Consider the following 15,933-nt stretch of genomic DNA (forward strand, 5'->3'; position numbering starts at 1 on the left):
ACAGGCCTCAGTTATGTACAGGTCACCATGATGTAGCTGGAATATTGATGGCTGCTGCAGTAAAAGTCGTGTATAAAAATGATTTGTAATAAAGTAAACTTTTATGTAAATGTTTCCCCTTTACAATATATGTACTAATTTTTCATCAAATCCTAGAAATGTCAAATCATTATTGTTAACCTTGTGAGTCTAAACCTCTTGCAAGGGAGTGTTTGTTCGTTGTTTTACAACACCTCACTATAGCTATATGTCACTATTGTGATTGAAGTGTGAATGGACCAGACAATCTTGTGATTGACAATATGTGAGTCAGACCACTTGTCTGTTGTAAGTCGCAACTTACAGCAGGCATGGCCTGCTAATATAACCAGAATCTCAATGGGCAACGTAGCGTTGGTTTCTTTCATGTCTACACTGATTCAAGGCTTCGCGTTTATCGACATTTCTCTGTCTGATGTTATTTTCAGAAGATGTGACGAGAGAGGGGGATAGAAAGTTCAATCAATAGCTGTAATTAGTCTTCAATGTTACGTCTCATCTTGTTCGTTCAGCATGTTCATTCCAGCCATGCATTATGTGACTTTGATTAAAATGTAAAGAGTTTGAAGAAACTCTAAAACTGTAATAATTTTCATGAGATGTATAAACACTATTTAATGAGAGCTGATGGTGATTAGCTCAGCTGGTACCAAGGTAATTTGATGAGATGTCACATGTCAACATCAAAGAAGTCATACATCCTAACACATTCCTCCAGTGGAGTTAAAAATCTGAATTGATTTTTTGCTCAAGCAATATTTGGTTACACATGTTTTTGTCATTTAAAGTCTCATTCCTTCCATTTACAGCAATTGTACAGAAAGGGAATGCAATATCCTCCTTACAAGCTGATGAGGGAGATGACAGGAAGAGCCAAAAGTCAAAAACAGGGGGTGAACTTGTCTGCCAGAACAGCCTTAACACCAGTAAGTTGGCATTAAATTGTCCTTCTCTCTGTGGACTGATGAAGCAGCCTATCAGGATCGAATTCTACTCAGTGATTCTCTCTTTGTTTCTTTGATGATTTAGTAATCTAGACATATGTATGTGACAGCTTGGTGTTACATTCAGCATAAATTGACTGAAGCGGATCTATGAGTTATATTACATTTCCTTATGATAATCTTCAAGATAAGGAATCGCCTGTGGTCACCCGAGGCTATTAAATTAGTGGTAACTGCCATAGTGGATGTGTTAGTGGAAGTTACTATAGGCCTACAATATTTATAGAAAAATGGTTATATGTTCTTTGAGTTCAAGGGGCAGTGGGGCAGCCTAATGGTTAAAATTTTTGTTTGCTCATCACGTTGAAGACCTGTAGTTCTGACTCTTTGTGATTGTAAAGGATCCAGCAATTATCCCACAGACTGGTGTTCTAGTCATGTTCATTGTGAATAGTGTGTAGTTCCTACTCTTTGTGATTGTAAAGGATCCAGCAATTATCCCACAGACTGGTGTTCTAGTCATGTTCATTGTGAATAGTGTGTAGTTCCTACTCTTTGTGATTGTAAAGGATCCAGCAATTATCCCACAGACTGATGTTCTAGTCATGTTCATTGTGAATAGTGTGTAGTTCTGACTCTTTGTGATTGTATCCTGCAAGGATCCAGCAATTATCTAGTCATGTTCAGACTGATGTTCTAGTCATGTTCATTATGAATAGTGTGTAGTTCTGACTCTTTGTGATTGTAAAGGATCCAGCAATTATCCCACAGACTGATGTTCTAGTCATGTTCATTATGAATAGTGTGTAGTTCTGACTCTTTGTGATTGTAAAGGATCCAGCAATTATCCCACAGACTGATGTTCTAGTCATGTTCATTATGAATAGTGTGTAGTTCTGACTCTTTGTGATTGTAAAGGATCCAGCAATTATCCCACAGACTGATGTTCTAGTCATGTTCATTATGAATAGTGTGTAGTTCTGACTCTTTGTGATTGTAAAGGATCCAGCAATTATCCACAGCAATTTCTATCCCATTAGACAGGTGCCCTGTCTCCTGAGAGTGAGCAATTATCCACAGACTGATGTTCTAGTCATGTTCATTGTGAATAGTGTGTAGTTCTGACTCTTTGTGATTAACATCCAGTTATCCCATGGTACCGGGTATATAGTCTGATTGCCTATTCAGACAATGAGACAGTGGTCTTGTAGTGACCTGATCCAATTCCATCTACTTCTCTAGTGTCCTGGCTGTATTAAATAAGATAAGAGCCACTCTCTGTAGGTACCAGCTATCTCTGTGCCAGATGTCGAAGATGTGTCCAAACCTCATTGTAGGGGGAAGTCAATCTAATTTTGACAGAGCAACGGACATGGTGCTTGGCCTGAATAAGGGCATTATCTCTGACAGAGATAAAAGTCATCAAACTGAAACTCAGATAGTGAGCTGTTAACAATATTCCCTCAATATTATGGTTGCAGACGTCAGAAATAGGCCTCAAACATTGTATACATCAAGTAATGAACCTGACCCTTCAACATGACTATCAAATCAAATTTAAAGTCAGTAAGCTTTCAACAATATTCCAACAATACTGAGGTTGTGGACATCAGAAATAGTCTTCAAAAACTGTATACAAACCAGGCCCCGATTTCTCGAAACAAACTTAAGTCTGAGTTTTGACTTAAGTTTGAGTTTTAACTCAAATTTGAAAAAACGCAGGTAAATGCATTTCCCAGAATGAACTGGAATCGATATTAAACTCAAATTTAGTAGACAAGTTGATTTTGGTGGATAGATTTCTGAAGTTGTTTGGTCTTTTTTATTGCAAAAATTCAGTTGAGTTAAAAATTCAGCTGTTTCAAATTGTCAAACTGAGTTTGAATTTTGAGTAAAAACTTAAGTTTGTTTTGAGAAATCGGGGCCAGGTCCTTCAACATGACCATGAAATGCTTTAACCACTTGGCAACCCCACCCAGATTTAGTGCTAGGCATGTTGGAGATCTAGTCTGGGTATACAGGTGTTATAAACAGTTCAAATGGTTAACAAGTCAGTTATGCCTATGCTATTATCACATATCCACTAAATACGATATATCCTTCAGTATTAGAATGGATACAACCTTCAGCCTTTTCCGAATTGATTATAAATAATTTAGCCTCAAATTGTCTGCCCTTGACCTTCCTATTGATATAGCTTCAAAATGTTAGAAGTACAGTGCATGTTGTATTTAATGATTAATCCAGTTTCCATGTGTTTTGAGTGCATGTGTATTACATTTGTTATGAGAGACTGAGACTGTTAACTGACAATAAAATCAACAGTGTTGAGAACAGTTGGAAGATGAACGTGAGTGCTCTGATAATACACAAAAGGAAACTATGTGTAGGATCAGTGTAAGTGAAAAGTGTGTTATTGATATACTCATGGAAACTAATAAGGGAACACATGAAAGTACAAGTGTTTCCTTTATTCTTTTCCAGGTTTCTTCTCACGCTATGCAATACAAAGCTTGTGAAAAAAAAATCATACAAAAATAAAGGAACACTTGTGCTTTTGTGTGATCCCTTATTTTTTCCCTCAGTATATTTTCACATTTTGTAACAGTTAAGACCACATTGATGATGGTGATCATTGGTGAGACTTACTCGCTCACAGTGGCAAACACAAATCACTCCTACACCCTTGATGTAAGCCCCTAACCCAAATAATTGTATTCAGCAAACCAGCCCTTGGACAGAGATGGATTGAAAGAATGCAAGTGAAATGATTGGATGGTTGGATGATTGGAAACACAAATTCGTGTTTTTGTTACAAATTCAATATCTGTCTCAGCTGGGTGCTATCACGATCTATTCTGGACCGCTTAAAATAAATTTTATGTATCAAGCAGATAGATTTACCAGTTTTTGTAGCATAATTTCTTTGGACAACATTTTTGGAAGAGCATCGTTGATGATGTATGAGCAAGCAGTATATAGGTCATTGACTGCATGGCCTCTGATTATGCAGCTCTGCGCAGCTCTTGCATTGCAAATGGCAGGGAAATGTGAGATGACAAGAGTCATGTCAGCTCCATACATCATCCCGGGGAAAGCAGCCATGGTGTTGTGTAACTGCTCTCAGGTCTACAATTGTCATGGTGGCCACAAATCTGAGAGAACACAGTTGACAACCAGAACCTCAGTTTGTGTAGTATTAAACCAGCATTCCTCATTTGTGTCAGAGAAATGAAAAAGGTCTACTTTCTCCGGCTGTATGTAAAGATTGTGAAAATAGAATATACGGAAATAATAACTGATCCTAACTGTGAGAAAGCTATCATGAGTTGCGCAACAAGAACAGCAAATGTCAAATTTCTTGTCTGAGATTATTCTCATGTGGAAGTTCAGCAGTACAGAAATAGTCAAATGGAGTGCCTCATCTTGAAAGACGAAGGACCTGACAAGGTTACTATCATTAGCCGGGGGGTTAAATTTTAATTAGAAATCTGATATTCAGTCTTTGCTTTAGATAATGCTTTATTTTTCTGTACAAACTAATTTTGTAATTATTATGTTTAATAAAAAGATCCCAGCCCCATCTGACCTCTGACCATCTCAGGGGCGGTGGGGTAGCCTAGTGGTTAAAGCGTTCGCTCGTCACGCCAAAGACCCGGGTTCGATTCCCCTCAATGTGTATAATGTGTGAAGCCCATTTCTGATGTCCCCCGCCGTGATATTGCTGGAATATTGCTAAGAGCGGCGTAAAACCATACTCACTCACTCACTCTGACCATCTCACCCCTCACAGAATATCAGAATGTTATTCCCCAAACGGTCCAGACAATAATAGTGTACTTAACAGGAGGATGAGAAGGAAAAAATACCAAGACAGCAAAGAATATTCTTGGTTGTTTTTCAAGATTTACAGTTATCTTGGAGATCTTAACAAGAGCTTAAATGTATAAAGTGCATTTTATGTCATTTTTAAATTCAGATTAAAAAAAATAGATTTGTTCAAATATGTCTTTTGTTCAGTAGCCATCAAGACATTTGATTCTGTTGTCAGAATATTTCAGAAACTGTGCAAGTTCTGTCAGATCAGGGGATCGTGGGGTACCCTAGTGGTAAAAGTGTTAGTTCATTCACACCTAAGGCCCAAGTTCGATTCCCTACATGAGTACATTGTGTGAACCCCATATCTGATATCCCTTGCCGTGATATTGCTGGAATATTGTTAAAGGCACGTAAAACTAAACTCACTCACTCACTCTGTCAGAACCACAGAAAGTTTGACAAAAATCACAAAAGGATAACACTTCTGATGGAGACCCATGTAAACGTCTCCAAATGATGGGGCACTAAGGGATTGTACAGCACCATTAGCAGAATTCCTGCGACTCTGAGAAATATAGAACGCGAATATCACTGTCATTTCCAGAAGGAAAGCTTTCCCTTGGTGCCATAACAATGTCAGACATGATGTGAGTCCTCTCTGCAATAAATCTGATGTAAAATTCCTCGACGCTGAGTATCAATATGAAACTGACTTGAACATTATTAAGAGGATACTGGAAAGACTGACTCTAGGCAGGCAATAGAAGCCCTGGATAAATGTGTCTGTCACAAGACTTTATAAGGCTATTATTGTTGTCCTCATTACATCATCAATCATATATATGGCTTTACCTTCTCTGCAGAACGGTTGTGCTTCTGGAAAGTATAATGATTGTGCATGCAGTGCATACTAGATTTATGGCCCTTTGTTTCCTGGCAGATAATCAACTTCAGGAAACTGAGAGCAATTAATCTTTTCTGGAGATACCTGGGTATATTGTTATTGGATGCAATAATAATAATAGTGAGCGAGCGAGTGAGTGAGTGTGTGAGTGAGTGAGTGAGATAATCAACTTCAGGAAACTTAGAGCAATTAATCTTTTCTGGAGATACCTGGGTATATTGTTATTGGACGCAATAATAATAATAGTGAGCGAGTGAGTGGGTGGGTGGTGTTTATAACCACATTCAGCAATACTCTAGCTGTAGGACAGCCATCACTAAATAATCAAATCTGGACCAGACAAACATGTGACTGACATCATGAGCATCAGCCTACACGATCGAATATAATGATATGTATCAGCCAAGTCACTTGATCCTTCTGGTTGCCTCTGGGCGGTAGGGTAGCCTAGTGGTTAAAGTGTTAGCTCGTCACTGCGATTCCTCACATGGGTACAATGTGTGAAGCACATTTCTGGTGGCCCCCTACATGATATTGCTGGAATATTGCTAAAAGTGGCACTCTCTCAGTCACTCTGGTTGCCTCTTGCAACAACCAAACTTCTGATTAACCAACCAGAATAAAATATTTCCAAATTCAAGGTAAAATGTCAGTAAATCTTAAGTACTTCCTGAGCTTAATATGATCTATCGTTTGTAGACAAAAAGTGGGAGCTCCACTCTGGAATCCTTTTTAATAAGTCTTCATTTTGCCAGAAGGAATAAAAAAGAAAATTCATTTGCTCCATTCCAACAAACGGCCCAGATTTGGGGTGTCGACTCCAATGTTATAACGTGATAGTCTGTCCCTAGGTAATTCCAGGCCAAATTTCTAGTTGTATTGCCCACAGAAGAAATCAATTAGATTGGCTATGGGAATACACAGTGAAATATTGCCAGCATGGTGCTTGGTACCGCAGGCAATAGAACAGCACAGGAGGTGTAGCTTATATTCCTTAACATAGTGATATTGAACGTGTTTGCACTAAGGGATCATATTTCTGGCCTGTCTCCAATATTTAAACCATAGAGTGAGTGAGTGATTTGAGTTTAAAACTGCTGAGTACAATATTTCAGTTATAGTCTTCATATTTGTGAAACCCACATGTTGAGGTATAATGGTAGTAGACTAAAGATCACAACTTAAGAATTTGGGGAAAAGTTCTAAATAATATCAAGTTTTAACTACCCCTTCACTCACTTATTCTGGTTCAGTTAAACTGACTTAAAGTGACCTCAAATACACATAATGTGACATAATTGAAATATTGCTGACTCTGCAAAATCCTGTCAGTACTGACTTAAAGTGACTGTATATACACATAGTGTGACAGTTGAAATATTGCTGACTGTGCAAAAACATCAGTCACTACTACCTTAAAGTGACTTCACATATACACTATATGGCATAGTTAAAATATTGCTGACTGTGCAAAACATCAGTCACTACTACCTTAAAGTGACTTCATATACACATAGTGTGACAGTTGAAATATTGCTGACTGTGCAAAACATCAGTCACTACAAACTTAAAGTGGCTTGGTTGAAATATTGCTGAGTGTGCTAAACATGTCACTACTAAGTTAAAGTGACTTCACATATACACATATGACATGGTTAAAATATTGCTGACTGTGTAAAAATATCAGTCACTACTAACCTAAAGTGACTTCATATTCACACTATATGATATAGTTGAAATATTGCTGACTGTGATGAAAATTAATGTTCATGAACTACCTGAAACTCTGTTCATATATACATAATTACATACAAACACATATTAGATGATGATATGTTACAGGCAAAGACAGCCCCAGTCTGTTATACAGCTCCTGAAACAAATCTAACCAATACAGCCCATGTAAGTCTAGAATGTGTGGCAAGTCAAGATTACCAGTTTAATCAAATGAAGTTGTCAGACTCCTTTTTATTATATATTATGAACATTTTTGAGAAATGATTATTTTCTGTAAAATATGTTCATTTCAGACACTAGATGTTAGTCTGGGATGGGATGTACAGACCAATATAATTTCAGATTTAATACACTTATGACTATGGCACAGAATAGCTTGAAGAAATCCCGAACCCTTGAGTGTGATGTGGACTGTTTTACCGCCAGCCTTTGTACACCATCAGACATAACTTGGTACACCAGACAGTCTGAATAGCTGGCTATTTACACAGCAATGGGTGACGGCCTTTGGTTATTGTGTTGCTTCAGTCGTACATGCCTCCACTTAGCCTAACTGCGTGTATCAATTGCCTGCATGAGGGCTTGTTTATCAGACGTTGTTTACCAAGAGTTGTGCATCCTCCTACGTGACTGCGGACATGTTGTCAATCCATGTTTACAGTTTTCTCCGTGGATTTGCTAGACTTTGTTTACTGGTGTGACCTGACTTCAAGTGTTTATTGATGTCAGGGTTGTTTACTGCCAGGATTATTATCTGCGTATAATTCCATACATTTGTTGATTGTTGTTGGATGTTTCATGGATTATCTGTCTTTAGAATAAAAACTTTAGAAAAGGGTAAATCAGGGTGAGTGAGTTTATTTTAAGTCACCTCAGCAATGTGGGTAAATCAGAATGACTTTTGATACCAGTGAATGTTGAGATCACTTTGACAATGTAATAATCCAAAGGATTTATTACATGACTTAAGGTCAGAACAATTTTATATTTTGTTTTACAGATTTTTGCCCTCAGAAAAACTAAAGGCAGGAGGGCAAAAAAAATCATTAGTCAAAGCAAAGCCCACATGAGTTTTTCAAAGGCATTGTTTTTCAAGTTCACACTCGCTGAGGTGCTCGAAGCACTGATTCCTAACACAAATATTGTTAGATAATTCAGTTCAAGTGAGTGAGTGAGTGAGTTTAGTTTTATGCTGCACTCAGCGATATTCCAGCTATATGGCGACAGTCTGTAAATAATCGAGTCTGGACCAGACAATCCAGTGATCAACAGCATGAGCATCGATCTGCGCAATTGGGAACCGATGACGTGTCAACCAAGTCAGTGAGCCTGACCACCAGATCCCGTTAGTCGCCTCTTACGACAAGCATGGGTTACTGAAGATCAATATTCTAACCAGGACCTTCTCGGTTAATTCAGTTCAAAGCCTCTGAGAATAGATATCGGTGTTTTAGTGTCCAACAAACTGCCTTGGGTAGTTCTCAGAAAGATTTTTTGTCATGTATTTATAACATTTATAGGAACCCTAATTGGGTCAAAGCTATTTTTCATATCAACTTTTCATGGAAAAAATATGATTAACGTAATCCTGTACAATGCAGGTTGTTTTGCATAGTTTCTCTGAGTGCCTCATATTCCTTAACAAAGCATCATGCTACTCAGAGATACAGGTATAGGAGGTACCTGATACAGGGCTGTTACTTTCTGTTAGATATCTTTATGAGCATGGCATAATAACTTAAGGAATAGCACATGGTCCTCATTAGGGCTGTGTTTGATCCTTGATATCAATCTCATTTGCTTATCATGGCTTCGTGGTTGTTAGTGATAAATAAGCCTTATCATCCGGGGAGTGATTAGTGTGCATCATTGACTAACATTTACTCATTCATGTACCATACATTACCGTAGATAAGCCGAATATTGAGTACCCAAAAAAGCAGTAGGTATTGATTATTATGTTTGTGTCTTTAATTTTTAATTCTGTCTTGCTATATTTTTTGCTTTTGCTAGATATATGTAATTACATGTGGCTGGTTTAAGAGGGCATTGTGGGATTTGAATACTACATTTAGAGTGAGTGAGTGACTATAGTTTTGATGCCACTTGTATCAATATTCCAGGAATATATATGGTTGGGGTCACCAGAAATGGGCTCCATATATAACCCGGTGGGGAATTGAACCCGGGTCAATAAAAGAAAACTTTAACCAATAGGCTACCCCACCACTCCAATTATGTTTGGAATTATATGATTGAAATAAGGGAAGAAATGTGTCAGAGAATGGAGCCTAGTACTTGGTGTGATAAGCAACCACTTTAACCAATAGTCCACCACAGAATATAAATGCTTCTTTCTGACTGGGACGACAGTTTATCACTGATGAGAAAGGGATAGCAGAAAGAACATTTTATGAGGTTATCACGCAAGTGCGTTTTGGGATGGTAAATATCCTGCATTGGGAATAAACATTGTATTTTTGAAGCCTTGTCTCCCTATCAGCATTAAAGGAGTTTTCACAAAATTGGCAAAGAACTTACTTCAATATTTTTTTAAGTTCATGGAGGTTTACACACATAAACCAATGTGCACACTGTGAAAATCCCTAAAGTTCATGTATAATTCCATAAATGCCAAAAAATAGTGAAGGAAGTTTTTATGAAGATGTGTCAACATTAATAACTAAAAGACTGCTTATTGTATCAATAATCCTAAAAAAATAGATAACTGTATGAAATCAGTGACGTTATTCACTGCAGTATTGCAACGCAAAGCACGACCACATGTAATTTATTTATCACAAATTACATCCCATTTTCACCTACTCTTTGCCGGGTGAAATTCAATATTTCCTTCAAGTCCCCATTGGGTATTCCCTCAACACAAGGCAACAATAATTCACTGTGCTGTAGCTTTATTGCTTGAGAAAAGTAATTTGAATTTTAACTACATCACCTTATCCAGGGATGTAAATTCTGGAAGACGTTCCTGCAACTCTGATCATCTTGTGGTACTCAACAGTCTTGATAATCCTCCCAGGGTTCCACAGGAACAGTTCCTCAATATTGATAAATTTAAACTGCATGCCGAAAATAGTTCAAAGACTTGGTGTGGTGAAATAGAGCCATACTGGGTTATTAACTGATTGATTCAAGCACAAGTGTTAAGGTTTTCAGTGTTGATTTGGATTTCATTCCTCTTTAGCCTGTGTACGAGACTGCTGCTGTGTTGGATATCGTGGCGTGAAAGTGTACACGACTGACTCCTGGCTCCATGGATGTGGTGATGAGGTGATGAAGCACCTTCTCTATGGCCATTAATTCTGGGGTGATTATGTCCAACATGATAGATGCATTACGAGTACATTACACGTTCTTAAGCCAGTGGTTGTGTCAAAAAGTTGAAATTACATCCATATTAAGTGAAGCTTTGGAGTCTCTGAAAGGAAAATATTTTAAGGTTTTCTTTTTGTTGTATAATAGAAACAAGCACGTAGAATCTTTTTTGAAATCTTGACTTGCTTTAGAATTGTAAATTTAGTTTAGGTTTTGTATTTGAAATTAGGGAAGTGTAGTTGGTTGGATTTGCCACAAGTAAACCATGGTTGATACATGAAATATGGATTCAGATGTATGTGGTGTTCTGAATTAAAATTGAAAGTCAAGCAGTTCTTGTCTTAACACTAGTATTAAACATGAAAGTTACGGAGTTTTTAGCTACAAATACTGCAACTGAAACACTGAAATATCCCATATAATACAAAGCTGTCATGTTTTACCCAGTAGGTATTTAGTGACAGAACACACCACAGTGTCTCAAATGTTTTGTTCGTGCCGACTAAAACAGATGATCAGACTGTGTCACTGGTTATGGGTTTTGATTGTATTATCCTACCTTGAAGGGCGGTGGGGTAGCCTAGTGGTTAAAGCGTTGGCTCGTCACGCCGAAGACCCGGGTTCGAATCCCCACATGGGTAAAATCTGTGAAGCCCATTTCTGGTGTACCCCGCCGTGATGTTGCTGGAATATTGCTAAAAGCGGCGTAAAACCAAACTCAGTCAGCAGTCAGTCCTACCTTGAAATTGTGTCATCATATTCTTTTGGTGTGTTATCATACTCATGTTGTGTGTTATCATAGTGTGATGGTGTTATCATTACTTGATCATGTGTTATCATACCCTGATGGTGGTTATCATATCTTTATTCTGTGTTGTCATACCCTGATCATGTGTTATCATATCCTGGATCATGTGTTTATCATACCCTGATGGTGTGTTATCACACCTTATTCTTTGTCATACCCTGACCTTTATCTTACCCTTATTCTGTTATCATACCCTTATTCTGTGTTATCATACCCTTATTTTCTGTTATTATACCCTTATTTTGTGTTACCATACCCTGATGATGTTTTATCTTACCTCAGTGGTGTGTTATCATACACTGATCATGTGTTATCTTACCCTTATTCTGTGTTATCATACCCTTATTTTGTGTTGTCATATACTGATCATGTGTTATCTTACCCAAATTCTGTGTTATCATACCTTGATGCTGTGTTATCATAGGATGATAGTGTGTTATCATACCCTGAGTGTGTGGGATTCTGTTCATGCTACGAGCCACTTGTTTGCCAAGCCGAGAATTGATTATCAGTCAACTGCCCAGGTTGAACCCAGATATTGCTGACTTGGGAAATATTGTAAAACATGAACAAAGTTCCCATTTGTTAATGAACTTTGGGGCATTATTCACTGATAACTTTCCAACTGTGTTTTCATCACATTAACATGTCCAGCTATACAAAGCAATATCTGAACTTTGTTGAATGTGTTATTTCATATTCAGTACAGGATCAAAATTGATAACTGAGGGAAGACCAAGTGTGATACTTCACAGGTAGACAGGGCAGATCAAACAATCATCATTCAAACCCACAAATACATGTGAATAAAACATCAAACAAATCCGGCCCCAATGATGTTCTGCCAGCACTTCCCAGCATGCAGCATGAATGACGAGGATGGCTTCATCTTGCATCATGTTAGAGCAAAATATGACATTGCCGAACTTGTAATTGTATTAGGTTCGAGATTTCATTAAGGGAGAAAAAGAGTTTTTGCCAGTTTGGTTGTCTGAAGTTTCTTGTTGCACATTCTTGTTTGTTTGAAAACAAGAGAACTGAACAACAAATATGAATTCAGCTGCTTCAGAAAAATCAGAATTATTCATAACCAGAACGATTGATCAATGTTTACTTTCATTCAAAGTTGAATGACAAAAGTTGTCCATGTTTTAGATGATTTTTCATTGTGATGTTTTTTGGGGGTCTTGATTAAATACATTTTGACAAGTGACAAATTTCATCACGAGAGCCTGTTACAGTGAGTCCAAGTTCAACAAAGTTTTGTGTGGACAAACTGTATTATGCAATCGTGAAGACTACGGATGTGTAGCCTGTTAAATCGTGCAGGATTGCACAATGTGATGACTCAGCATTGCGCAACAGCAACAGGCTGATTTGCACATCACATGACTCTTCCGTTTTTCTTGTGTGTGAACAAACATCATATTCTGAAATCAGTACCGACTGGCCTGAAGCTTTCAGCACACTTTACACATTGCTTTCCTAATTATACATATCACCCACTGCAGCTGAGATAATGAGGTGCAAGACAATATCTTTATGCATCAAAGTGTCTGGATCGCTATCTCTCCATAGAGCTTACAAAGACAAGTGGAGCCAGGCATCCGATGTGAGCAAAGGATAAATACATAAATGGAAATAATTATCATTGTTTGGTATATTTTACCAATTAAAGTTGACCATTGACCTATGTCTATCTAAATGTGTAATGCAGATAAAAAAACATATGCAATATGTTGAATAGGATGTGTTAGATCATCACATGACAACCAGTGAAGAACATCCAGGTTAGAATTGGTCTTCAGCAACCAATGCTTGTCGTAAGAGGAGACTAATGGGATCAGGTGGTCAGGCTTGCTGACTTGGTTGACACATGTCATTGTATCCCAGTTGCATAGTTCAATGCTCATGATGTTGATCACTGGATTGTCTGGCCTTGACTCCAGGCACTGATGACCGGCTTGCCTGGCTGCATGGGATTCTGGGTAGGATTGTGACGCAGATTGTCTTTTATAACGACGGCACAGTTCGTTGTCAGTACATGCTGCCTTATCGGAATCTAATTCTTTTTAGAAACAAAACATTTACCTCTGGTTTTGACAGTATCTGTTTTATCATCTGTGAGGTAGCATGTTGGTGACTGGGTCCTGCTGCAGATTACAGTTCTTGAAGTCTTGTTATACAACACTACATGCTCATGAGTTCCTGCTGCTAGAAATCTGTATCACCATTGTTCAAAACCCAGTCATTACATGCCCAGTGATGGAAGGCTACAGCGAAATGCACTCTAATTATCTCAGATTGAGCCTGGAACAAGGACACATGCCCCCCTGTAACATGCAATCAGAGACTGGTCGTAGAAGAAGTTGTGCAGGGCCTGTCTAACAAAGCGATGTTACAATTTCCGTAGCGCAACTGTTCCTATTCCACAAAATGTTAATGCCATGCCTTTGTTAAGACTGTGTAATCCTAAAGGATTAACAAACACCCCAGCTCAATATGGCCCTGTCTAACAAAAGAATTTTAGTGCTGTTACTATTGGAATCAGTGTTGAAATGTAGGAGTTATGATTGCTTAAGTACTATGAAATTCTGGGCTAGAATTGGTCTTCATCAACCCATGCTCGTTGGAAGAGGCAACTAACTGAATCAGGTGGTCAGGCTCACTGACTTTGTTGACACATGTCATCATATCCCAGTTCCATAGATCAATGCTTATGCTGTTGATCACTGGATTTTCACTGGTCCAGATTTGATTATTTACAAACCACCGCCATATAGCTGGAATATTGCTGAGTGCAGTGTTAAGCAATAACCAACCAATCTAACTCATGATACCAAAAGCCATCTCATGCAGCATGGTGGTACACTGAAATGGGTCTGCCTGGAGATCCAGGATAGTCTTTGGAATGTTCCTGGAAGTAAAATCAATTTGTTGCAGTTGTAATTCAGGCAGTTGTCAAAGGACTCCCTTATGACCAGCTAGGTTGGTAAAACCCTGTTAAGACATGACAGGGTTTTGTTTCTGTACAGTCAGCACATGTCAAGACAGAGATGTTTTTGTCATAATTTTGTCAAACAGTCTTGAAGTTTGTATTTTTAAGTATAAAGAACAGGATACTGATGATTTCCAATTTTTTGGTTCATATCTTTGTTTTCATGATGGCGGTTGGACTTTGTTGAAAATGAGGTTATTGCTCGTTTCTGGAGTATAACTCCCAAATTGTATGATATTTCTTTCGGAACTTGCTACAGACGAGTCTGGTAGTGGAATGGTGCCTTTGTATGATTTGGGATTTTGTTTGTTTGTTGTTTAACACAGAACACAACAATATTCCATCTATATGACAGCAGTCTATAGATAATCGAGTCTGGACCAGACAATCCAGTGATTTATATCATGTGCATCAAGCTACACAATTATAGTATCAATTCTTGTCAATCCATGTCATATGTTTCTTCAACTGTGTTCAAACTGTTCTTTTAATTGTATGCTAGACACTGCTTATCAACTGTGAAAATGTTATATTGTAACAGTAGACATGTTTTAGCAAAGTGAAACCATCACACTGCTTATTTGAATTTATCATTCTATCTTGTTTACAACACCTGAAATCTTTACAGCTTTTGTAAGTTTACCTTGACCTTATTTTAATTATACCTTGTTTGACATTTCCTGGTGCTGATTTCATGGTAGGTAGATCAGATTTCAAATGGGAGAAAGCAAGTTTATGCAGAAAGAAAATGCTATTATTCAAATGTTGATATCCCATGCTATGTCATGGTGTTCAAAGTTGATATTTTTGTTGTCTTTTATAAATAGTTGTTTTTTATAAATAGTTTGTCTTTTAAAAATTCATAATGTCAGGATGTTTTGAAATTTGAGATTTGGACCATCTGATCCACATATTGGTCAACTAGCTATGACAAGCCTGAAGACTTGGACCATCTGATCCACATATTGGTCAACTAGCTATGACAAGCCCGGAGATGTGGACCATCCGATCCACATATTGGTCAACTAACTATGACAAGCCTGGAGACGTGGACCATCTGATCCACATATTCATCAACTAGCTATGACAAGCCTGGAGACTTGGACCATCTGATCCACATATTGGTCAACTAGCTATGACAAGCCTGGAGACTTGGACCATCTGATGAACATATTGGTCAACTAGCTATGACAAGCCTGGAGACTTGGACCATCTGACTTAACATATTGGTCAACTAGCTATGACAAGCCTGGAGACTTGGACCATCTGATCCACATATTGGTCAACTAGCTATGACAAGCCTGGAGACTTGGACCATCTGATCCACATATTGGTCAACTAGCTATAT

The 15,933-nt window shown here is 38.0% G+C and overlaps 1 protein-coding gene across 3 annotated transcripts in view; it reads left to right on the forward strand.

Annotated features, from left to right (window-relative positions):
• The window catches only part of LOC124280029 (hypoxia-inducible factor 3-alpha-like), a 158,727-nt gene that overhangs the window by 109,821 nt on the left and 32,973 nt on the right, over positions 1–15,933 (forward strand). For 2 of the 3 annotated variants that reach the window (XM_046715907.1, XM_046715909.1), the window contains one exon: positions 849–965. In XM_046715907.1, coding sequence (XP_046571863.1) covers positions 849–965 — 117 coding nt within the window. Of the gene's footprint in view, positions 1–848; positions 966–13,036; positions 13,200–15,933 lie in introns of those variants that run through there. The other variant, XM_046715910.1, reaches the window with a different exon arrangement.

This window comes from Haliotis rubra, unplaced genomic scaffold (genome assembly GCF_003918875.1).
Source record: "Haliotis rubra isolate DU_JTF1 unplaced genomic scaffold, ASM391887v1 Scf26, whole genome shotgun sequence".
Classification (NCBI taxonomy): domain Eukaryota; kingdom Metazoa; phylum Mollusca; class Gastropoda; order Lepetellida; family Haliotidae; genus Haliotis; species Haliotis rubra.